At 34.6% G+C, this 25,314-nt stretch overlaps 1 protein-coding gene across 1 annotated transcript; it reads left to right on the top strand.

The window, feature by feature from the left end:
- The first annotated feature begins 185 nt into the window (after positions 1-185).
- Positions 186-20,092, top strand: LOC128995372 (methyltransferase-like protein 17, mitochondrial). The gene is made up of 10 exons (XM_054420379.1): positions 186-422; positions 2,438-2,597; positions 3,164-3,295; positions 4,150-4,420; positions 12,623-12,782; positions 13,906-14,049; positions 15,860-15,931; positions 18,231-18,369; positions 19,151-19,292; positions 19,930-20,092. Exons 1-10 carry the CDS (start codon positions 252-254, stop codon positions 20,039-20,041), a joined length of 1,503 nt encoding a protein of 500 aa, XP_054276354.1. The 5' UTR covers positions 186-251; the 3' UTR covers positions 20,042-20,092.
- The last annotated feature ends 5,222 nt before the right edge of the window (positions 20,093-25,314 follow it).

Consider the following 25,314-nt stretch of genomic DNA (forward strand, 5'->3'; position numbering starts at 1 on the left):
GTTAAGAAAATTGCATGACACAGTACGGCACAGTAACAGCGTAACATTTTGCCAACCCAGCAAAAAGGAAATCCCAACCCCAACAGTGACAAGTGACAGCTGCAGCTGACATTGGGTTTTTACTTCACACTTTATTTACTTTTTTTTTTAGTTTTGAGTGTTGACTGTTGAGAGTTGAGAGTTGAGGTTATCTTCTTGTTTATTGTTATTAAGAGGCCCTAAGAGGGTAATGTTTGTTGAACCGGCGCTTGATGCTCGAACTGAACGGAAATATAAACTTTTACTTTAGTATTTATGTTGCATTGTTAATAGAAAAGATGAAATATCAATTAATAAGTGTCAATAATATGTATCTAAGATCAAATTCTCTTTTAGGTCTGTTAAAGAAAAGAGTAGGCCTATCATGGTTACAGATTAGGAAAGTAAGTTCCTTTTTACACTGTTCTCTACTAACGCTCTGGGGTACACTTCCATATCTGTTGGCACGAACAACCTAATGAAAATATCGATCGATATATTGATTATTCGGTTAGTTAGGTTAACCTAATAAGGTTAACCTAACCTAATTAACCAAATGATATATCGAATTAAACAATCGAATAATCATTATTACTCATTCGGTTGTTTGTGCCAACACCCACGCAAGTGGGTGGAAATGTATGGATGTATGGGGGGGGTGGAAGTGTACCCACACCCTGTTTACTGTCTAAACTTTAACCATATTAGGTTGCTGTAATACATTGTACCATCTTTGTACAAACGGGCTCACTTCAAGTTTTCATTGAGGGAAAACAACACATAGTCCTAAATAAGGCTGCACTTTACTTTAGGTCCTACTACACTCATTCGAATGAAAATATCGTTTATTTGATTGTTTCATTCGATATAGGCCTATCATTTGATTAGTTATCATTTGGTTAACCTTAAACTAACCAAACGATATATCGAATGAAACAATCGATATATCGATCGATATTTTCATTCGAATGAGTGTAGGACCTAAAGTAAAGTGCAGCCCTACCTAACTTAACTCATAAGTTAAGTTACTATCAAGTGGACATGGTTTTTCTAATAAGTACAGTAAAGTTAAAATAATATTGGCACTTTTAACCATACACCATACATCCATGTTGCAGTGCTTTCACATAACGTAACAAAAATCCTGCTAACCAGGTAAAATCTTAATTTATCCCGCTAAGATATAAACTTAATATGAGGGAAAATCCTATTTTATCCCGCATGAATTTTCTCGTTCTATCCCGAGTGATTTTTTTGACATTTTATCAAGATTAAATGGCTTTAAAAACCTTGCTATGGCAATTTCCTGAATCAATTAAGTAAAATAAGTAGGATGTTTTTTGTCTGGAAAACAATGTTTATAAAGAAAATCAGACATCAGATCTGAAAATAGCGTTCTATCCCACATCTTGTTTTAATCCTGCACATAGTCTAAAAATCCCGTTTTTTGGGAGAAAAATCCTGGGTATCGGAACCATGACATAGCCCCCACAAAGTAGGCGCCTAGACATTGGTCAAGACTTGTTTGTTTTTCGTCATTAAACAAAACCATCAATCAGCTCAAAATGTTTTCAATGTTTCATGCTCAATTGTAGCAACATCAAAGGTGCAATAAATGTGAAACTCAGTTAATGATTCTACAAAACACTAAAGAAACATATTACACAAGTCAAAACACATTTGTAATCACCACCATAAAATTAGCGTTTTCGTAGCTTTGTTGTTGAATAGGCCTAGGTCTAAATATTTGGAACCCTCATTGGTAGGTACCAACTTTTAACAAAATAGTCACCCATAACATTATAAGAAATTAAGTTACCTAAAAAATAAAAATAAACCTCTCTACCTTTACAACAGATGTAGCCTTTTGGGTGGACCACTGAATACAAAATTTGAATTTTGTTGCAAATTTTTAATTATAATTTTTAACTTTATATTGTGCATTTTTAAGTCATTAAAGCAGACAACTCCTGTTCGGGTGTAGCTGACTTGATTGACACTATTTGGAAGGACATCAATCAAGTTCAAGTAGAACCTTGATCATCAATTGTTCAGTTATACCATCTTCCATTTTATCAGACCCACCCTATGGACCATCGAGTACCGTGAGATCATGTTCTTATGGCATTTTATGGCATGACTGTACACAGTAGCATGTGTCTGGACAACATATTTTTTCACCCTTAACTGTTCTTATGTTTCCTTGTTTCTCACCGCACACTGCATGCCACCTGTATTTACTATTAGTAATCTCTTATTTTTCAGTTTAGGTCAGATAATTGAGATTATACTGTATCAGGCCTAGCCTAAATCCTTTGTATTGTAATTCCTTTAGGCCTAATCCTCTAGTTATTTGTGTTCCTGTTACTGTAGGCATGCTCATAAACAAGTTTTGTCAAATTGATGGTTATTGTTTTAGATTACAAAACAGGAAGCGTTATTGCCTGAGATGGATTTAAAAGTGAAGGATGATATTGAAAGCGAACGGATAAAACCAAGAAAACATCCAGGAGTTCTTAAACAACCTACTTGTTCACTGCCTGAAGATATTGTAAAAACTGTCAAAATTCTTACAGAAGGTAAGTTAATGTTATAATTTTTTTAATAGGGTAGTTCATTATGGAGTGTGTTAATTGTTTTCTTCAAATCATTTAATAGCAGTCATGTTGGTTGGAGAGAAGAGAGAGTGGTCTTGGTTTTTAAGTAACAGGAGGATTGTGTTCTTTTGGTGTTTGGGTGCCATAGTGTTGTGGAAAATATGAGCAGTAAAAATTTTGTAAAGACATTAATTTTAAATTTTTACTTTTAATTTGTAAATGATTATTTTTAGTTTTTTTCCTGTCATTCAGAATGCATTTACCCAATTAATAATTGATTGCCATTCAAGAACATTTCCAAGTGGCAAACCACAAATCGCAAACAATAAGGCTATAGCTGCACAGCAATAATGAAGGAAGAGATTGAGAAATGTTTACAAACTATATCCATTAATGTTTGTAATGACTTAGGGGCCAATAATGGTTCTAATTATTTTCAGATCGACAAATGGTTCAATCCCAAAATTTCCCACAGGAACGTCATGTTGGAAATCTCTCTTTACTTCAAGCAACTTTCTTCAAACATTAACATCGCATTATGATTTCAGATCATACCATCAAGCATTTACTAGACGATGCAAAAGTGCTCACCAACTACTTATATAGCCGTCATTATCCCTGGGAGGAAGAAGATTTACGAGAAAGGGTAGCCAGTTTTAAAGAAAACGTAAAATCCAGAAGTAATTACTGTATTTTTAAAATTGTTGCATGTTTCTTTACTCAAAAATTAGTTGATAATTTAGTATCGATCTTAAACTACCTATCTTTCCATCAGAAGAACATTATGGGGGAGAATTTTATATAATTTGCTGGAGATTAAATATATCTGTGTGTGTGTGAGCAATTAAAACAATGAGGTAATTATGTTTTAAACATTTTTGCTACCAAGACGGATGTACGAATGATATGATAGGTTACATACTTTTTTGTCCGTCTTCAGTCCTGAATAAAGTCAAGGGTGACTCTTTTCGGGTCAGAAATTACCAATTTTCAACCCAAAACATCAAATTGGTTGGTCCATAAATCCGACAGAAGTCTTCGTTATACAGTAACACATAAATACAATACACGTTGACACATATTTGTGAACTTGATGTGTCAACGTGTATTTATATGCTATAACGAAGACTTCTGTCGTATTTAGACCTATGGATTAACCAATTTGATGATATGGGTTTGAAAATGGGTAATTTCTGACCTGAAACTAGTCACCCTTGACTATATTAAAAAGTAAGGACTGAAGACAGACAAAAAGGTACGTAATCTATCATATTGTAATTATGTTCTTAGGGAAGCAACACTTTGAACTATGTTAGAGTTAGACTAGGACGCATTTGTTTACCTCCGTTTAGAAGATGTTTTCCCATTAAGCCTACATCAATTAATTTTATTTTAATGTTGGAATTTTATTAATGAGCCTCTTGAGAACCGTAGTTGACTTTTTTGTATCTCATTATGCTTTATGACACTATTTCTTTTATCATTAAGTAGGTAGATATTTGATTCACTATAGCGTATTTATGTTATTTTACAGTGCCTCCACTACCCGATGATTTCACTGACGACCAGGCTCACCACTATAACAACTTAGTGAAGGCCAGTGTTGCTAACCTTATGAGCAAATATAACTATAGGTGGAGCCCTCTAGATTTACAAGAGTACTCGTCTATGGTGTATTTGATGGCTCGATCCGCACCTAATTACGCTGCCGTCATGAGAGTGTTCAGAGAAATCGCAATGCTTCACCCAGACTACAAACCTGTCAACTTGTTTGACTTTGGGGCAGGAATAGGATCTGTTTCATGGTCAGTATATTTTTTTTAGTTTCCTTAAGCTGTAAATTTCTTAAATATGAATTCCCCCTCACTTGACCATAAATATAGATTGCACATTGTTACATTTTTCGGTTGAGTTTTCTCTTATTTTTCATAAAATAGGAACTGTTTGTCTGTGGTTGCCTTACAATTTTACTCATAAAATATGTAACTGAGATCAAACTTTTTTGTAATACTAGTTGTAAATTTATCATTATAATAATTGGATGTTAGGTTAGAGTTTTTTTTTTTTTTACAGTACCGGTACCTACATCCTGGGCGTCATATCAGAATTGAGGGGGGGGAATGGTCACAAATATTCCATTTTGGTTTTTCCATTTGTAATCTTTAGGTCTTATTGACCTAAAAATTCTGTAAGATGTACTGGGCGTCATATCAAAATTGAAGGGGGAATTGGTCACAAATATTCCATTTTGGTTTTTCCATTTTTAATCTTTAGGTCTTATTGACCTAAAAATTCTGTAGTTCAAATCCGCTTCAAGAAGTTATTTGCCAAATTATTCAATGATTGATGTCTTTCTATTCTACTTATGATGCATTTAATTTTCCTCTTTCCTTAAAAGTTAGGGAGGGCCACTGCCCCCCATTGTTTTTGCTAGTTTACCTGAAGAAACTGAGAGTCTATGGGTTAAGAGATCCAGGGTTGCCACCAGCCATGAAAACCTTGAAAAGCGTGAATTATGCGTGAATTTAGGTGACCATGAAAAAGTGCGTGAATTATGCGTGAATTTCGTCATTGGACCATGAATTCTCAAAATCATTATTAACAATTCAGCCAAAACCCCTAAATGTGCTGAATCAAATACTCCGTATTAAAACCATTCTCGAAATGAACACCGAGATAAAACGTCAAAGTGGGAGTGTCGAGATAAAAAGTTTTGTTGCCATGGCACGAACAGAAACGATTGCGTAGTTTATTCAAGGTCAAATCCAATCGCAACCGACGTCAGCCGAGTAGTCTAGAGATGGGAATTATCGTTGTTTTCCGGCAACGGTTATAACGATAACGCAGCTGCCCAATAACGTAATGCGGCAACCTGTTATTTCAATAACGATTGCCAACTCGTTGCCGCTATAAACCGTTGTCCGCCGGTCGGTGTTGCTGTTGCGGCGTTCAGTTATCATTGTCGGTTGATCAGTTCAGTTTTCAGTTGTAGTCGGGACTCGGGAGTCGGGCGTTGCCGCGTTGTCCAGACAGGATGCGTTATTCTAGTTCGTTTCAGAAGTTATCGTTGCTCTGGTAGCGTTGCGGCAACGGCACTAATGGCAATGCATGTTTTCGTTTTCGTTGTCGCGCGGCTTTCCTGCAACATTGTGTAGATAGATACGTTATTATAATAACAGGGAGTTCTCTTCAACGTGTTGCCGCGATAACGTTGCCGTGGCCGCAACACTGTTATTCATCCTGTTATTCCTGTTATGTTTTATAACGCCCATCTCTACCACCGAGTTATTGTCTGTGCGAGTACCGATCTACCGATAAAATCGATGCTTTCGGAGCTAAAACATCGATCACATCGATGTTTGTTCCGAGTTTCTCGTCTGTTGTCTGTTCTCTGCACTGTAACAGCCAATTAACCTAAAACCAATACAATTCAGTTACGGAAAACATCAATATTTCATATTTCATTACTTTTGTTGGCCTAAAAGACCGATGTAACAAACCAAATCATCGGTTCGGTAATCTACCATCGATGTAAACAAATAACTTCGAACATCGATAGAAAAGACATCGATGTTTCGAAAACATCGACAATCGGAATTGATGCTCGCTCTCATTCTCTACTCTCTCTACTCTAGTGTTCGTGTGGAAGGAAATACAGAGTAACCATAACCTAAAAGTTTTAAACTGATCTGAAACTTAGAAACGAGTCAAACGTTTGAAGTAGTGGTGGACACTGGACAGTAAGATCACTTGTTGCACTCGTGATTCAGTTTTGTGCTTCTTATAATTGATTACCCAACACTCAGTGGAACAAGTGTTCAGATTAAATATTTTTTATTACTGATATATTATACTTCCGATACTTTACAACGTTAAAATAAGAAGTACCTTGCCTTGCCATAAAGGTCAAAATGGCTTGCGCCGGCTGGAACTTAATCGTCTTCTGTGTTTGTTTTGGTCAAATATGTCGTCATTTCAAACTACTGTCAGTGTTGAGTAAATGTGTTACAACGTGAGATTAAGTTTATTTATTTAGGCCTAAGTTGCAAGAAGTCAATGTTGTGCTGAAAAATGGTGATTTCGTTCTGAGGAAGGTAAATGTAAATGCTTTGTTGAAGCATATAACTAGGTGTTTTCAGTCAATACGAATCTAACTAAGTTTTTAATGAGATGTAAATTTAATTAAATAATTGTTTTAACTGTGATTTAAACCTGTGTAGGCAAATAATAATATATAAACTGATCCAATCTGAAGAAACATCCTCCTAACTAAGTTTATTTTAACCTTTTCTGTAATGTAATTAATTATTTTTTTATTACTTAATGTAAGTTAGCCTATGTCTAAACTTACATACATTCCATTACTTTTGTTTCGTTCTTAGCTTTAACTAAATATTTATTTACATAATCTTACCTTTTTAGAGTGTTTTTATCAGTCAGTCGGTAACCTTTAATCTTCTCAATAAATAAAAGTTGGTTCAGGCCTAACTTAGCCAAGATTCAGTTTTGGATTACAATGTAGGCTAGCCTACTGTGTTACAGTATAAAGTAATAAATTGCATGTGCGTTTTAGTAGGCCTAGATATGGCCCATTCATTACCAAGTTAACCGTTTCTTGATCATGTTCTTAACATTTGTTTTTATAGTAGCCTATTATCTTAATTTGATGTTTAGACAGTAAAGTTCTAGGCCATTGCTGGATTAACTAAGTTAAACCTGTTATGTTTGGATGCAATGTTTTTTAGGTTAGGCCTAGACCTAACTACCAATCCGACTTATTTTTTTATTTATTATTTCTTCTAACGTTTGAATTTATCATTAGGCCTATGATGTTGTTAAATCAGATGTTTCAATTTTTTTTTAATAATTACATCTTATTATCACACACAAGATTTTTATTAATCCTTTTTCATCTGTGATTTTACTTTTTTAGACTGGATAAATTATATTAAATTATTATTTTTAACTCTAAAATAAACACATGAAATGTGTTTTATTTGATAGTAGCACACAAAACTATATATTGTCGATAAATTAATGTACAATTCTGAACTAGGCAACACTCTTTTATGGTGAAATTGTGCGAGCATATACCCCATGAATTTTTCAAAACTACCAATGAAAACCTTGAATTATGCATGAATTTTTTTATCTCACTTTGGTGGCAACCCTGAGATCACTTCTCTAACTTCTAAAAGAGTCCTGTGCCATGTCAAAAAAATCAGTATCTGTTGTGAGAACAGTTTATTTCATAACACCTGTTAATTTCTATTAATTATTATCATATGTTTATTTGTTATACTATGTTTGTAAAAAGGTAAATAAAGTTAGTTGAGTTTGAGTTATGACATAAAACAGTGCATTCACTTAATTCTTAGTAAAATAGTACATGGTGGCAGCGGTTTAGAGCTATGCCTCAGAAGAAAAATCCAAGAAGGAAACAATCTGACTATGAAGATAATGAAAATGAAAGAAGCAGAGAAAATGAATACAACAATTCAACTAAGAAGTCAATCATTGTATCAAAAACTCATTCAGTTATTCAGCCTCCAGCTAGTTTCTCCTTTGTACCAGCAGATTGGCCAAGATGGAAAACCCGATTTCAAAGATATCGGTCAGCATCTGGGCTATCTGAAGAGTCTGAGAACAAACAAATCAACACTCTTATATACACATTAGGTGAGAAAGCTGATGAGATTTTTGCATCTTTTAATTTAGCAACCGAATCAACGCTAACATTTGAAGAAGTCTTAGATTTATTTGACAAACATTTTATTCCACGGAGGAACTTAATTTTTGAAAGAGCAAAGTTTTTGAAGAGACAACAAAAAATTAATGAAACAGTTGAAGAGTTTATAGTTAGTCTCCATTCCTTGGCTAGAACCTGTGACTGGGGTTCACTTAATGATGAAATGGTGTTGATGGTACTAATACTGGGTTTAAATGATGAGAAACGTAGTGATCGCTTGTTGCTAGATCCCGAGATGAATTTAGACAAGGCCATTACAGTAATAAGACATGCAGATAACGTAAAGAAAGAGAAGGCAGATTTATGTGATGAGAAAAGAGTTCAAATTGAAGCAACTACGTCATCGAGTTCCTACCAAAATCAAGGATATAGGTTTCGTCAAAAGAAACAAGAATACCCAGCGCAATGTATCTGGTGTGGTTATAAACCGTCCCATCCAAGAAGCACGTGTCCAGCAAAAAGCGCAACATGTAACTTATGCAAAAAGATTGGTCACTTTTCGAAGGTCTGCAGATCTAAAGAAGCACAGGAAGTAACTGACGAAAATGAAGTAGCCTAAGTGAACTTGGACCTTCAAATAATAAAGTATTCATAGGTACACTTGGGGATGGGTCAAAATGTAAGCCCTGGAAACTAGAATTAGTATTTGAGGGAAAACCACAAACATTTAAAATTGATTCAGGGGCAGATGTAACAGTAATTCCCCCTGGCATAGTTGATCCAAGTAGGATCCAGCCGACTCTAGTTGAGTTGTTTGGGGCTGGTAGAACAAAATTAGAAACTGTAGGTTGTGTTAGAGCTAATATCCAATACAGAGATGTTAAAATAAATCACATGGTATACGTAGTGAAGGGACTCATAACACCCTTGCTTGGTCGTCCAGCAATACAGGACTTGAAAATTTTAACTTTTGTTAATTCAGTTGCAGAGGTAGACAGTGACTTTTTTACCGAATACCATGAAATGTTTAGTGGTCTGGGCGTCATTCCTGATCCCTACACAATAGCACTTAAGGATGGCGCAAAGCCATACGCAATAACCACTCCTAGGACAGTACCTTTACCCCTAATGTGTCAAGTGAAAAAAGAACTAGAAAGTATGGTACAAAATAATGTAATCACACCAGTTGAGCATGCTACTGAATGGTTCTCAGCAATGGTAGTAGTGCCTAAATCTAATGGAGATGTCCGCATATGTGTTGACTTAACAAAGTTGAATGAATCCATCCAGCGGTCTTATCATCCGATTCCCAAAATTGAAACGTCTCTCAGCTCAATCTCAGGAGCAAAATGGTTTTCAAAACTTGATGCAAACAGTGGTTTTTGGCAAGTCCCCTTAAATGTAAATTCCCAGGATCTAACTACTTTCCTTACCCCTTTTGGACGTTTTAAATTTCTCAAACTTCCATTTGGAATCACATCAGCACCTGAACATTTTCAGAAATGCATGAACAAAATCTTAGACAACCAGTCAAATGTCGCAGTCCATATGGACGATATTCTGATTTGGGGCAAAACGAAAGAAGAACATGATACAGTTGTTCGGCAAGTACTTGAAAAGCTTAAAAATGTAGGAATGACACTTAACAAAGACAAAACTGAGTTTGGGAAGTCAAGTATTAAATTCCTCGGGCATTTCCTCTCATCCGATGGAATTTCTGTTGATAAAGAAAAGGTTTCCGCCATTCTCAAAATGGACTGCCCAAAAAACGTAAAAGAACTTCAAAGGTTCAATGGGATGGTAAACTTTCTTGGTAAGTTTATTCCTGACAAAGCTAAGATTTTGGCCCCAATGAATTCACTACTTCAAGCTAACGTTCCATGGATATCGGCATAGATAAATCATACTCCCTTAGTAGATTTGTCATCCTTATGGAACAGCTGAAGCTAATTTTATTGTTTATTCTGTACGTCCAACTGTAGAGGTTATGTTTTGTTTACAATTGTTTTCTTGTTATTTCAGTCATTTAAATCATAATTTAACTAAATAAAACGATTTAATCATAAACAATAACTGGTCTCCTGGTTATATAACCAAATAATAAAGCACAAATCATGAAAATAACCCTAAAATAATATAAACAAAATGTTGTCTACCCCAGCAATCAGAGTGGACGTACATGAACTAGACACAAAAAACAAGCTTCAAAATTTACAATGGGATGAGGAGTCTACTTGTATTGCTTAGTCTATGATATCGGGTCCAGAGCAGGCGAAGGCCTTTGATGAAATAAAACTCATTTTGACTAACTCTCCTTGCCTAGCCATTTACGATGTAAATCGGGAAACAATTATCTCCTGTGATGCCTCGCTTCAAGGACTAGGATCAACTCTTTCTCAAGTTCAAGGTGATGGTTCTATACGACCAGTATCATTTGCATCCCGAAGCCTTCTTCCTTCTGAAAAAAACTATGCAAACATCGAGAGGGAGGCTACAGCTGTTGCTTGGGCATGTGAAAAGTTTCAAGAATTTATTATTGGCAAGAGAATAACAATACAAACAGATCACAAACCACTACTTCAAATTTTGAAATCCAAACATCTTGATGAATTGTCTCCAAGAATTCAAAGAATTCGATTGCGTCTCATGAGATATGATTTTTCAATTACTTATATTCCTGGAAAGCAGCTTCTAGTTCCTGATGCTCTTTCAAGAGCACCTCTCCCATTTTCAGGTACTGATGACCGTGAGTTAGAAGAAGAAACTCAAGCGTTTGTTCAAATGGTTTTGTCGTCCATCGATATAAACGACTGCATAGTTGCTAAAGTATTGGAGGAACAAAATAAAGATCCGACTTTACGTGAACTGAAAAAAATAATCATCCAAGGTTGGCCTTCTAAGACATCATTACGAGATGACCTAAAACCGTATAATTCAGTTAAGGATGAGCTAAGTGTTGATAATGAGATGATACTACGAGGTTCAAGACTTGTAATACCGCCAGCTCTGCAGTCTTGGGCACTTCAAAGAGTACATGAAGGTCATTTTGGAATCACCAAGTGTCGTTTACGTGCAAAAGAGTCAGACTGGTGGCCAGGAATTTCTTCAGCCATTGAAAGTATGGTGAAATCATGCCCTACTTGTATTAAACATTCAAGGAACAGTCATGAACCATTGCTTCCCACACAATTCCCTGACAGGCCATGGAAAACACTTGCGATGGATTTGTTCAAACTTGAAGGCGTTTGGTTTTTGACTGTGACAGATTATTACTCCAGATATTTTGAGATAGCTGAATTAGAGTCATTAACATCACGAGAAGTAATAATGAGATGCAAAGCCTTTTTCTGTCGACACGGCATTCCAGAAGAAATTAGGTCTGACTGTGGGTCTCAATTTCAAGTCCTTGAACATTCAGATTTCAAGACATTTTCCAAAGTTTATGGCTTCAAGCATATAACAAGTAGCCCAACATTTTCCCAAAGCAATGGAGAGGCTGAAGCGGCAGTGAAAATCGCCAAAACGATTCTAAAGAAAAATGTGGAAGACCCTTATTTAGCGCTTCTAGCCTATCGAACGACACCCCTCTGGAATGGGTTCAGTCCCTCTCAGCTTCTTATGAACAGGCGATTACGGAGCACATTGCCTCAGACAGGACATTTGCTTTGTGGAAAACCAGATCTAAAGGATCTTAAAGGGAGAGAAGAAACATATCGTGAGAAGTACAAACACAACTATGATAGAAGGCATAAAGTGCAAACTCTCAATCCTCTTCATATAGGAGACCCAGTTTGGATTGTGGACCTCAGAAGACATGGCAAAATTGTGAAAATCCTGGACAGCCCTCGTTCATATATTGTTGAAACTGATAAGAGGAATGTGAGAAGAAATCGATTCCACCTCAAACTTGCCCCTTATTTAAGAGAGGAAAACCGTGAACAAAATTTGTCAGCGAATACACATCAAACAGAACCATACAACCGTCTAAAGAGAAATATACACAAACCAAGCTGGTTGAAGAACTTTCAAACTTAAAAGGGAGGATGTTGTGAGAACAGTTTATTTCATAACACCTGTTAATTTCTATTAATTATTATCATATGTTTATTTGTTATACTATGTTTGTAAAAAGGTAAATAAAGTTAGTTGAGTTTGAGTTATGACATAAAACAGTGCATTCACTTAATTCTTAGTAAAATAGTACAGTATCATATTCTTGTAAGCCCATTGAACTTAATTTTCCTCATATCTGAGCTCTATCCTTAAAAAAACCTTATCAATTAAATTTCAGGCAAGTTTATAAAATGTCCTCTTTCAGGGCAGCCAAAGCATATTGGGGAGACTCGTTGAAGGAGTTTGTGAACATTGACAGCTCCAACAGTATGAATGAGTTATCCAGTCTCATCATCAGAGGTGGGAATCCTGAAATTGAGGTTCCTCTGAACGTTTACTATCGATCCTTCTTGCCTTCCCAACACGTGAGTTGATTAAAACTTTAAGTTTTTTTGTGGTTTTGTTTTGAATAGAAGTTTATACATATCTTCTTCCTGGGTGTCTATTAGGTCTTTCCGTTTTCTTCTATCCTTCCAAATTTCTCTTCTTCTACCCTCTGTCATCTCACTACTCTCTTATGCTCCTCTTCATCTCAACCATCCACTTTCTTTTTTTAAATCTTTTATAATTTGTAATTTGCTTTTCATTCTTTTTCAAATATGTTTTTTTAAGAGGTTGGCAGCCTCTTTTAACCTTACTTTTTTCCTGTCCACATAGGCTACAAACCTGTGAGTGAAAATATCCAGAAAAACAAGAGTGAAAGGATGAAGTGTGCTGATAAAAAGTAGTGGCAGGTACAGTACTAGGATCCAAACCCAAGACATCGCTGCTTTGAGCTCGAAGTGTGTGGGACTACCGAAAGAGTCACCGACTCACTCTCCTCTATCATCATTAAATCCAAATCCATTACTTAGGCATTCTCTCCTCAGATCATCAATGTCCAAATCATCTTTATCTTATTCTTTCTTTCCATAATTTCTCTCTTATCTCTTTATTAATGTAATAGGAGTTTTCTTTGTTAGTAATTGGCAATGGTTCTCCATAAATTAAAAACAATTTTGATAGTGGCTGCAGTTCTGCAACCAACGTGATAACTAAAATCACCTCATTCACTGATATTTATTCATTACTTAATTATATTTCACTACTCTCACTTCTCAGCACTTTCATGTAAAAGGTAATTATTTGGCTTTTTCAACTACCTGCCTCCGATTCTTTCTTTTCTGTTGGTTCTTACATATTTGTATTTAAAATAGCTTCATCTCTCCTTTGTCAATTCCATCTCAAATTTCAATCATCCAACCATTCAATCTCAATCAACCATGTGTCGTGTTATATCTATTATGCCATTTTCCATTTTATTTTGTTGGACTAAAGATTTTATTCTTGATTAAAATCATACAATCTTTTTCTCTGCCTGGTGTCCATCAAACGATCTTATAGAATCTTAATCCATAGAGTTAAGGAATCATTTAGACAGAAAATAGTTTTCAGTTCAAAAATCTTACTTAAAAAATATACCACCAACTAACTGAATGTTGTTCACAGCGAAAGTACAGCATCGTGGTGAGTGCACATTCACTGCTAGAACTGCCTAGCCGGGATGCTCGTCTCAATACCCTGCTGAATCTTTGGCACAAAACACAAGACTTCCTGGTCATCGTGGAACAAGGGACCAAGCCTGGCTTCAAGGTAATGCCAAACTTCCTTGTAGTTGTAGGTATCCCATCCACACAGATCAGCTGTAGACAATTTATTTTATGATTAGTAACACATGAGTGTGTTGACCGGTGTTGACGTAGTATGCTTATCGTATACTCTAATATGAGGTGTGTCTAGGGGAGCAAGCTGGTCTAGTGGTTAGAGCGCGAGACTTTGGTTCCAGGGGTCCCGGGTTCAAATCCCGCCAAATCACCAATGGATTTTATCGAAGTGATAATGCTGCAACCCCTAGATCTAGCCTGGAGTAATTTGAAAAACAATTCCGGGCTCGTGCCTAGCGTCCTAGGGGGGAAAAAAGGAGGTATGTCTGTCTGTGTTTGTCTGTAATAGGCTATACAGGGTGTCCCGTAAGTAAACAGCGAAACTCCAGGAAATGGTTATAAGTGTTCTCGGAATATTTTCATAAAATAAGCCGTTTTTGAGTAGTTTAAGTTTAAAAAATTAAAATGGCCACCATTTTGAAATTTTAAGTTGAATGAAGATGATTTTTTTTCTAACATGGGGCTCTTCTACCTTAACATACATACCACTATTTATAAAGATTGGTTGAAAAAAATCCAAAAATAAAAATGTTTATGTAAAAAATACAAAATGGCAGATATCTTGTTAACAAAGCGATTTTGGAAAAAATATTATTCTCGATTTTCTCTTTATTTTGACCCATAGAACCATTTCCCGGAGTTTGGCTGTTTACTTATGGGACACCTTGTATATCTCGGAATGCAGCAGAAGGATGTTGACTAAATTTTGGAATTAGGGACTTTTAGCCCTAAAAACGTGGTTGGTGACAGCCACTACCTCAGGTAAATTTGTATTTTTTGCTACACAACTCATTTGAAACTTAAAAAGTTAAAAATGTATCATAAGGCCTGTGGGTTGCGAAGTAACTATGTTGGTTGAAAATAACAAGGAAATAGTAAACAAAAGACTTGTCACATGTGTTTATAATAAGCCATCCACAGTATACTAGCAAAATTAAAAATATGGTACTAAGGGAATTACATAAGTTGTAACTATTGAGCAAGGATTACACTGAAGATTATTTGATATAGGTGAAAATAGATCCAATCAAATAGCCTACTGATTATTTTACTCAGCCCTCTCCCTCCAAAACTTAATCCCCGAAGTACTGAGGCATTCCAAGTAAACTAATTATATCTGGGGGTTTAATTGGCATAACAATATTACCATATGATAAATCCCAATGAAAAAAGATAGAATCTCAATTTCTTTAGAAATAGTAGCGAAAAAGTGAAAAATTGTTATCACAATCTATTTAGAAACTAATATGATTTTGTTTGTATAATATTTTTATCTGCTGTCATTGGTGAGTGTAAAAGTCGAACAAAGGGGTTTAAATTACTAAAAGGGAGAAACATTTGGTGCGAGTAGCAGTTTAACTTAAGCAAGATTATAAAATCATATCTTATTTTTGTTTAATTGCATACTTTTACAATACAGAGTTGTTATTATTTCATTGATAATATGTCTATCGTTTGTTTACGATATTGTTTTAACGATAAAACATAATTAACCACAACCAAGCAAGGCTTGGTCCCTTGGTACTTTCTTGTTATATACTAACATTAAAATTACCCTAACTGGAAGTTTGTCATTTTAAAATTATTACTACCAATAACCTGAGATCGAGTGTCCCTTTATTATCAGCGTTTGAATCACCATTTACTCATAGATAGTTACTACTCATAGTCAACACAGCTATTAAATAAGAGCAGGGGTACACTATGTTTAAATGTCCTTACGCCTTATTTTTTTACAGGTTATTGTTGAAGCAAGAGATTTCATTCTTTCATTGGCCAATGAAAAAACTCCAGCTCATGTTGTAGCCCCAGTAAGTTAAATAATCTAGACTTAAATATAAACAAACATGACGTGTTGAGAGACCAATATCCTCTAAGGGGTGTGTTTTCCACTAGACACTCTTGCATAGTTGTAGGGACAGCCTGTCTGGGGGTGGCATGGCCCGATGATGGCACGCACCGGGAGTTGGGTTCAGAAACTGTGAACGGCAACCAAGGCAGCCAAATACATCAAAAGAGTAGTGGTGCCCATTCCCTACTGTCCTGCCAATATGAATTAGAAAAGGTCTTAGCAGGAGCAAACACTTAAATCCGTCCGTACCTGTAAACGATAGGTAATTGATTTTTAGGGTTCTGCAGTTTGGTTTTGATTGTATCCTTGTATCTTTTGTTAATCTGGTTTTAAATAGATTGATTTGAGCCCCTACTTGGCGCAAATCATGTCATTCTAATACATGGACACAGTTAAGTGTACGACAAATGAATGAAAGATGTAATTAGGTAACCTCAGTCTACTATCCCCCTGAATCTGACAGCTACAAAAGGGAGCTGAGGCATGGAAAATATGATATTGTAATCTTTAAACCCTCTTTCTGTACTAATTCAAGTGGAACAGAATTGTGAAGAACCCGTATAGTATAGAAGTGTCTTGTGTATGAAGTGTCCAGTGGCTAATATGTTTTTAAACACTCTTGAATTTTGTAAACATAAATCTATAACTTGAAAATATAAACTTAAATACAAAGTTGTAAATCAACCTGTATTCATTCATATTCTCCATAGGGCAAAAGGGCAAAACTACACCCAAATTGCATGTTATAACACATTTTAAATGTACAGTAGTTACAAGAGTCGTATCATATTCTGTAGACACATTTCTAAACTTTGTATTCTTTAGATTTTCGTCAAGGCAGTGTTTATAAGCAGAGAAACCAAAATTACTTTATTTTGATATCTAACCCTATTGATCAATCCAATAATTAAAACATGACTTTACTTTCGAATAATTTATTTTCAACAAATTTTACCTACTGGGGGTAACTATAATAAACCAAACAGAATTATATTCTGCATGGCGGGGTATGGCCCTTGAGGGAACCATTCCGGCATTTGCCTAAATGAGGTAAGAAACCATACAAACTCACCTCGGAATGGTCGGTCCGATAGTCAGACCTCCCGAATGTGAAGCAGCTTGATGCTACCTCACTCGGTACAATATTATTACATAGCAAGATATCTAATACTAATTTATATACTATATAATACGTAATACTAACTAACACTTAGAAATATACCTACTAATACTACATAATAAACTCTTCATTTCTTTCTTCTTATCCAGATGTTGTCCACTGCTTCGTATTCTCCTAGTGCAACTCTTTGACTTCTTTGGCTTCTGCTACTGTTTTCTGACTAGCTATTCCATTGCTAGTTCCTGTTAGTTGCTCTGTGACGCTTCTTCAATTCTTGTATTTACCTTGTTTCTCTTCATGTATTCTTATTGTTCCTTTGATTCGAAAACATCACTTGTGTATTCGTCTTCCCTTACCCGCAACTATTGAACATTCAGTTCATTTCTCTTTTTCAGTGTAGTTATTCATGTACCTTTTCCTTATATCACTTTCATATTATTGTCTTCTGATTAATTCCAATTGTTTAGTTCTCATCTTGATTTTGTTTCTTGTTTTGTTTTTTTCTTTTCCATGACTTTTCCCTAACTTTCTAATTGCACCAACTTTTAGTGTAAATAAATGGTTATCTGTTTCCATAGAAACGTCATTATCTACAGGTTGTTCTGATGTTTTTATTGAGAACCAGTTTTGTTGTTAAAATTATTAGAGCTTGTATCCTATAACAATGCTTGTTTTTGCCCATAACAATGTTATTTATTATAGGTCTACTTAAACCCATCATTAGTAGAATAAGTACAAAATACAAACATAACACTACACATTTATACACATTTTAGGAATAAAAGTTTTAGTTATAGACAATATGTTTTGCAAAACATCCTAGGTGTCATAGTTGGTTTCTAAAAGGTTATATTCAAGCCTCCATTTTTTATTAATGAAATTACTTCAGCAATGGTTTTGTTGAAAATTTCTAAAATAATTAGTAATGAGATTTGTTTTACATTTACATTGGCTAGATGATTATACAGATTTAAATTTTAAGTCTTAAGCTGTCCAGATAATCTTTTATTGCTTTAGCCACACTTAACAAACCCAAAAGCTTGACTTAGTTACTTTTGAGGATGAATTACAAGTAGGCCTACAGACATTGTTAAGAGTCTTTTTCACAATTTTACGCTGTTTACTTTTTCTTTTCTAGTGCCCCCATGAAGAAGGTTGTCCCAGGTACCTACGAGGTCCATATCCTTGCCATTACCAAGTAAAGTATTTTGATTTACAAGTGGGAAAGAAGGAAGAAATAAAAAAGGAGCTGCTGTCTTATGTGATCATTAAGAAAGGTGAGTTTGTCTTTGTTTTTTGGAAATCCTTTCATTATAATCTTGTATGGTGGTAAGAGCTCTGAATTTGTTTGTTTAGGACACTGCAGTTGCCAAGAAAAAATCTCTGAACTAGGCCTATTCAACAAGTTATCAAGACATCTTTCCACCTGGAAAATTGTGTTTTTGTTGTGGAAATGCCATAGAGTAGTAGGTTTTTAGTTGTAGTAGGTCATTTTAAAATTTCTGGTAACCCTAAATAATATTTGTTATCGATTTTAAATTTTGAAACAACTTACAGTTGGACATTACTAATCTATCACCCATGAAATTTTAAAACAGAAGCATCAAATGCACAAGGAGGCTGTAAAATATCAGTTTACATAGATGGAACTGCTGTGATTAGGTTAGAATAGATTTAGATGAAATTTTAGATAAGGCTGACACATTAGGATGCGTATTTTAAGGTGAAGATGAGTACAGGAATGCAGCTGGTTTTTAACCTAGGAACGTTCAAAAGCTGATCATCGACAAACGCATCGAGTTTTCACCGATCAAAAAGTTACTGACTTCTCAGAATCAAACTGGTGAATTTCTAGCTACTAGTAGCCTAAGCGAGCACTACATTCAATATATCTCAGCTACGTAGCTACTCTTTAGCCCAGCCAGTTAAAGGCTCGACAATTAAAGGCAGCTGGGTTTAGTTCAGAACCCTCATATATCTTATGACTCTTTATAAGTTTTGGTTATGTGCAAAAAGGTTACAACGTGCCAGATTACCTTGGTTGAATTGTCTTGTCAGGTGAGAGGCAGCCAGGCCCTGAGAGCGAGTGGCCAAGAGTCGTGCGACCTGTGCTGCAGCGACACAACCACGTCATCTGTCGCCTCTGCACACCTCATGGTGACCTGCGTGAGATCATCTTCACCAAGAGTAAACATGGCAAGTAAGTCTGAGCCTAGTACATTTCATAGTCATACTCATTGTTCTTAGTTTATAATATAGGTTGTCATATTAAGTGTGTTGGTCCAATAACGTTTTACAATATTTTCATTCAATCAATGTTTTGAATTTGGTATAAACTAGTAGATTTTTTTATGTGTGATAGAATAACTCTTTGTATTTAGTTTGAGTCAAAATTAAAACACAAAAATAAAACTGTATTACCTCATTGGTGGTCGGTAAAATAAACGACAACTCTATATTGTCAGCCCGCGAGATGACGGTCTTCCTTAAGCTAACATCTGGGTTGTCGCTGAATAAGGCACATCTTACTTGCATGGTTTTATTCCTAAAGGTTTATGTAGAGATAAACTCTTAGGCCAGTTTATCTACATTGATACTTTATTTACTTTTATACTTTCCAATACCATCAGCACTTTTATGTGTTATTAAAAAACAGTCAAAACTTGGTCTTCATACTATCTTACATTAATTTGTTAGATATCATTAAGTGGTAGTTTTGTAAGATATGACATATGGGTCCAAAATCGATCTTACTCATAATCAAACCAGCAACATTCAGTTTCAAAGGAGAGAACATTGAGACAAATAAAACACTTCACTCCACATGTTTTGTCCAGGGTGTTGTACAAATGTGCCAAAGTAACCAGCTGGGGAGATAGACTACCAGTCAAGTTATCTCCAGTAGACACTGAGACTGAGACACAAGAAAGTGGAGATGACGAAACGTGATGTAGCCTAACTGTTGTGCACAACATGTAAATAATAGTATAGTAAAATGTAAGTCACAAAGTGGTGTTCACATTTCTTTTCCTTCTTCAATTCGAAATAAAATGTCTACAGAGTTGTTACCTCTCTGTAATATCTTGATTATATACTTCATGTTTGACATGTTAATTTGCTTGTCTTTGTTGGCAACATGTTAATCATACGATGATCTGAAATCTTTGTAATTCCACCACTATGAAATAAAGCAACGCCATTGATCAACCAAGTCACTCCACTTCCCCAGCCCCATGTAAACCCTCACTTCACTGCCTTAGTTATTGCCGAGCTCCCATCCTTAGGACTTTGGCCCTGTTGGTCGTTAGCACAGTATTCAACCGTTGTATTACTGTTAACTTTGTAATACCCGTACAATAAGAACAAGTCAAGTCAAGTCAAGTCCCTATGAAGTAAATTTTCATGCTCCTGTAGACACCAAGAAAAGATATTACATAAGAAAGTGGAAATAAAGGCGGCACTCGATGTACTTTGACTTATTTGCATAACTAACAACCTTTAGTGTAAATAACAGAAAAATAATGCGAAGGCCTTAAAAGCTGCATTTCACATGTTTATCTTTTCTCTAATTTCCCCTCCTTTGCTTCTTCTTTGGTTTAAAAAGTTTGCAGGGTTTTTGTGAAATTCTATACTATAAGAATTTTTTTAATTTTGTAACATTTACATTTGGTGAAATACAGTGTAGTATTGTAAAGATTAAAATTGGGTAAGTGAAAGTGGATAACAAATTAATTAATAATTTTTTTTCAATATGAGCCAGTTAAGGGGTTAGGATGTACAATAAACTGTTAAAGTATGTGGTGGTGGTTTTTATTAGGGCAATGCATTGAGTCAGACCAATTTAATACCCCTCTTCTGTTCCCTAAAAACAACCCTCAAACCCTCAAAAGAAAAAAAAATCCTAATTTCTCTTAGTACCATTTTTAGAGCTTAAAAATAAAAATCATTTAGTATATTGAAAGGTTTTTCTACGGTTAGAAAGAAATTCAAAGCGGAGAATAATTCTTATGTAAGTAAACTGTTGTAGTTTGCTTGTTTACGGATATATTTTTATTAAACTTGGCAAATTAATTTATTTTATACCAAGCTAAAAATATTCTACTAAAATATAAAAAACCCACTTGATTACCCTCCCTGTAGCAGCAAAACCTTGGTACTTGTTAAGCATAATGTTATTTAAATGGATTTAATTGAAAATCCAATCGGGCAAATGGAAATTCGCTTACTGTAGTCTGCAAGTTTGCTGTGGCGGGGGTATATTTATTTATGAACTTTTCTCAGTTATATATTGCTGTTATTAACTATTTGTAAGCACCAACGGAAAAATTAGGCTACATCTGATGTGCTTAAACAAGAACATCAAACTGTACACATAAAACATTGTTGTAAGCATAGGGGCAAATTACAGGCCATTATACAAAATGAGTTTTGAAGTTGTTACCGGCGGAAAGTCTCGATTCCCTCGATTTTTTACTCAGTTAACCAGAGAAACTGGTAGAGAAATGTTTCCCCTTTGTCTAAACTCCTTTGTCAAGGTAAGTTTAAATTAAAATTTGAATTAATTTTTATTGTCTTTTTTTCATTTGTAACTGGGAAAGGCGCTACTGGTCTAGTACATTTTTAGAAAGAAGGAAATTGTAGTTACAAGGTGTGGTACTTCCATCCTAGGGGATTTCATTTGATTTTTTTCACCTCAGCCTTACAGCTACAGCTTTTTATATATTGTTCAATTAAGAGAAGTTTTACAAATACAAATCATATCAAAATTAAATGGATAAAAAAAAATTGATGTGATATATCCATCAAACTTTTCTGATATTAGAAAGAGTAAATTAAGATCCAACCCCATAAGCATTTATGATATTATTATTAGATTTTATTACCTTAACATACTATCTATTGGGGAAGATGAGTGAAGGATGAGTTTTGAATGAGATGACATCATTGTAACTGAATGTGACCACCTTTGGTTCTCAAGTCAGAAATATGAATTTATCAAAAGGAAAGCCCAATAATCAAGGACAGTTCAGTTTTGATCCATCAAAAAGGTTATAATTTTTATCAGGATCGGCCCCCTGATCTTCTAATACTCACACAGAATAAGTAGACACTAGGCTACTATATTCTGTGCTACTAGGTGAAGGGGAGGTTGCATGAATTTAGCTCCTTTAAAAGGGGGTTTATACTTTGATTATCAACAATATAGCTTAAAAAACTCATTTAGTTTTATCATCATGGATTTACTGAAGACAAATTGAAGGTATATTTCTGTTTGGTATTTATTAGTGTGTATGATGTAGACTATATTCTGGTTGTCATATTTTTTTACTAAACCAGTTAAAAACTATCAAAGCAATAGAAAAAATCTATGAATAAACGAATAAACTTTTATTATTTATGATAAACATATGTTTTAATTGTCGTGGACAAACTTTCAATGAGGGAGTTGGAACATTCCTTGTTGCTTTATTTCCGTGATGATTTAAATTCAATGTTTACCTATGATCATACAAGGTGACAGCGCAGCACGCAGGGTGAGAGGGGGGAGGGGTGGTAGGAAGTGAGTAACTCAGCCATTACCTTCTATAATCATCAGGTACCTACTTGTGATTTGATGTAGTGAAGACGCTACACACTTTAATTTGTAAGTCTATTGTTGCAACTTAGATATTTAGTGTTTAAATACGTTTTGATTTTTCAATAAAACTGTGAAATATTGCTTGGTATTGTAATTAGATATTTTGTTGGGTGGTTTGAAAATAATATGCAAAATTTAAGCAAGGAAAATATTACGTAAATGAAGGAGAATGATTTAATTTTTTCTCCTAGAAAATGGACTGGGTGTTTTTGGAATATTTTATACTTTTTAACTAGTTTGACTGTTTTAAGACTGATTTATTTTTTTACTAGGTAAAATGTTTTTTAATAAGTTTTGTCTTCTAACAATTTGTCTATACAGGGTGTCTACCTCTTACAGAAGTCAGTGGTCTTTGTAGAATGTTCTGAAAGCTGTATTTATTAATTAAAATAAATTTTGAAGTCTTAGATTTTATCATTTACAGTTAATTTATTATCCTAAAAAACTACAGATAATTATGGAAAAGTTATATTCATTTTTTATTAATTTGCCTATTAAAATAAAACAAAAATAAAACTATACTGTACATATTTTGTACACTACCATAATTTATTCATAGGGAATATGACAACCCATATGGGTAATCTATATAAATAAAATTAGAGTTTTGTCTGTACATTGCTTAGAATAATGAACTTTTTGGTTATTTTTACATTTCATAGGTCAGAGAAACCGAATCAAACCTTATCTCAATTTCTGTCTGTCTGTCTGTCTGTCTGTCTGTCTGTCTATCTGTCATTCTCTTGGTAACGCTAAAATACGCACTTTATTACAACTACTCCTCAATAACTATAGCACTGTCCCGCCTGAAACTTATTTTCCAAATACTATACATATATGAGATGGTTTTAGACGTATTTCATCGAATATGAGACAGTTAGATATTTAACAGTAAACCCTTGAAAATCAAGTTTTTGTCGATTTTTGACGTGGAATTTCTGGAAGCCCATGTTAACCTTATGAGAAATGAAATTATTGAATCTTAACAGCTGTTTCAATTAAACAAGTTGGTTCTGTTCTGTGATGTTCAATAGCATTAAAGTTACAAGGATTACCAACAGGGTGCAGCACTAGCACTATTATTTCTTTTACATTTATGACAACAGCTAATTTGCAACCTGGAGGCGAGTGAGCGTAGCGAACGAGCTAACCTGAAGGCAAGTGAGCGTAGCGAACGAGCTAACCTGAAGGAAAGTGAGCGCAGCGAACGAGCTCCAACATACAGGTGAGTGAGCGTAGCGAACGAACTTCAACCAGGACGTGATTGAGCCATGCAAACGAGATCAGATAGTAAAAATAAAAGTAAGCCTACCGTTATAGGATCGACCGGCAGACACAGAGGTAATTTAACCTTTTATTGATTGTCATACCGATCCGGAACAACAAAAAACAACATAAAATGAAGCTATGTATAATAGTTTGGCCAGCATATCTTAAAATATGCAAACCAACTGCTGTTCTTTATATAAGAAGGTTTCAACTGAATATTATAAGATCCCCGTGCGTAGAACGGGTACACAGCTAGTTCATTAGTAAAAATACAAGATTCTTCTAGAATGTAATAGGAATAATCCAAGTGTCATGTAAATTCTTGGATTGGAATTGCATTTATCTAGATTCGATTAATCATTTTAACTCTCATATAACAATTTGTACACATTGATATGGTATACTTTTCTGTTAAACAACATAGTTTGAGCAAAACCATTTATCTAAAGCCAGTACCTACTAAAGTTTAAAATCAAATTAAATTCCACATTATTATATCACTATTACAAAGCTATTACCATACTAGGACTTCAGTGTATAAATAAATTGTATAAACAATTGAACAAAACACTTTTTCAACTTATTGTTTCATTATGTGTACTTTATTTTTTTTCAACCATCTAATTAAAAAAATTCCAAAGTTTTGTGTATTTACATAGCCTACATTATATTTCATCAAACTCTGCAAAATAACTATTCAACAACAATTTATTAGATTATTTTTTTCACTTTTTAGCATTCCACAAACTTGTGTGTATAATTATTTCAATTTAAAAAAATTGGGTTTGGGTGGAGATAAAACTCTACATATTTTTATTGCAACTAGATGATTCTTTACCCAGGACCGTTCATAAACAATTTGAAAATCAATAGCCTTTGTATAAAACGAGTGAGTACTACAACTATCCGCAGTACTATCCTGATAATTAGACCTATTCGTATATACCAAGGAAAAATGTGGTTCGGATTCCACTATAAACTGTAGGTCCCTTAGTTGCCATTAGCTGTTTGGGCTATTAATTAACAGCTGTGTCTAACGAATATGTCGGCCTTAGTCACTAACAAGACTACAACATCGCGCCACACATCCTACACCCATCTCCATTCATACTTGGCTTAAAATACCTACTATGTATGGTCGTCATTTCATTGAACAGTATTAACAGTAAAGATATATATTTTTTTTATTCATTAATTTATTTGATAAAAAACTTGGGAAGTTGATAATGTTTTAGCTATCATAATTAGTTTTATTTTAATCCTAGACTATTATTAAAAATTTTCCTCCTTTTTAAAACGGGTTTTAATTTACTAT

The sequence above is a fragment of the Macrosteles quadrilineatus genome, unplaced genomic scaffold (assembly GCF_028750875.1).
Source record: "Macrosteles quadrilineatus isolate MER2022 unplaced genomic scaffold, UCM_ALF_1.0 Scaffold_5__1_contigs__length_97177068, whole genome shotgun sequence".
Classification (NCBI taxonomy): Eukaryota; Metazoa; Arthropoda; class Insecta; order Hemiptera; family Cicadellidae; genus Macrosteles; species Macrosteles quadrilineatus.

What these genes read in the sequence shown, in the direction of transcription:
- LOC128995372 (XM_054420379.1), top strand. Translation starts at nt 252, where the DNA reads ATGCTCGAACTGAACGGAAATATAAACTTTTACTTTAGTATTTATGTT. An exon ending in TGTCAAAATTCTTACAGAAG is followed by an intron (nt 2,598 to 3,163) that starts GTAAGTTAATGT and finishes TTATGATTTCAG; the next exon opens with ATCATACCATCAAGCATTTA. An exon ending in TTATGTGATCATTAAGAAAG is followed by an intron (nt 18,370 to 19,150) that starts GTGAGTTTGTCT and finishes TTGTCTTGTCAG; the next exon opens with GTGAGAGGCAGCCAGGCCCT.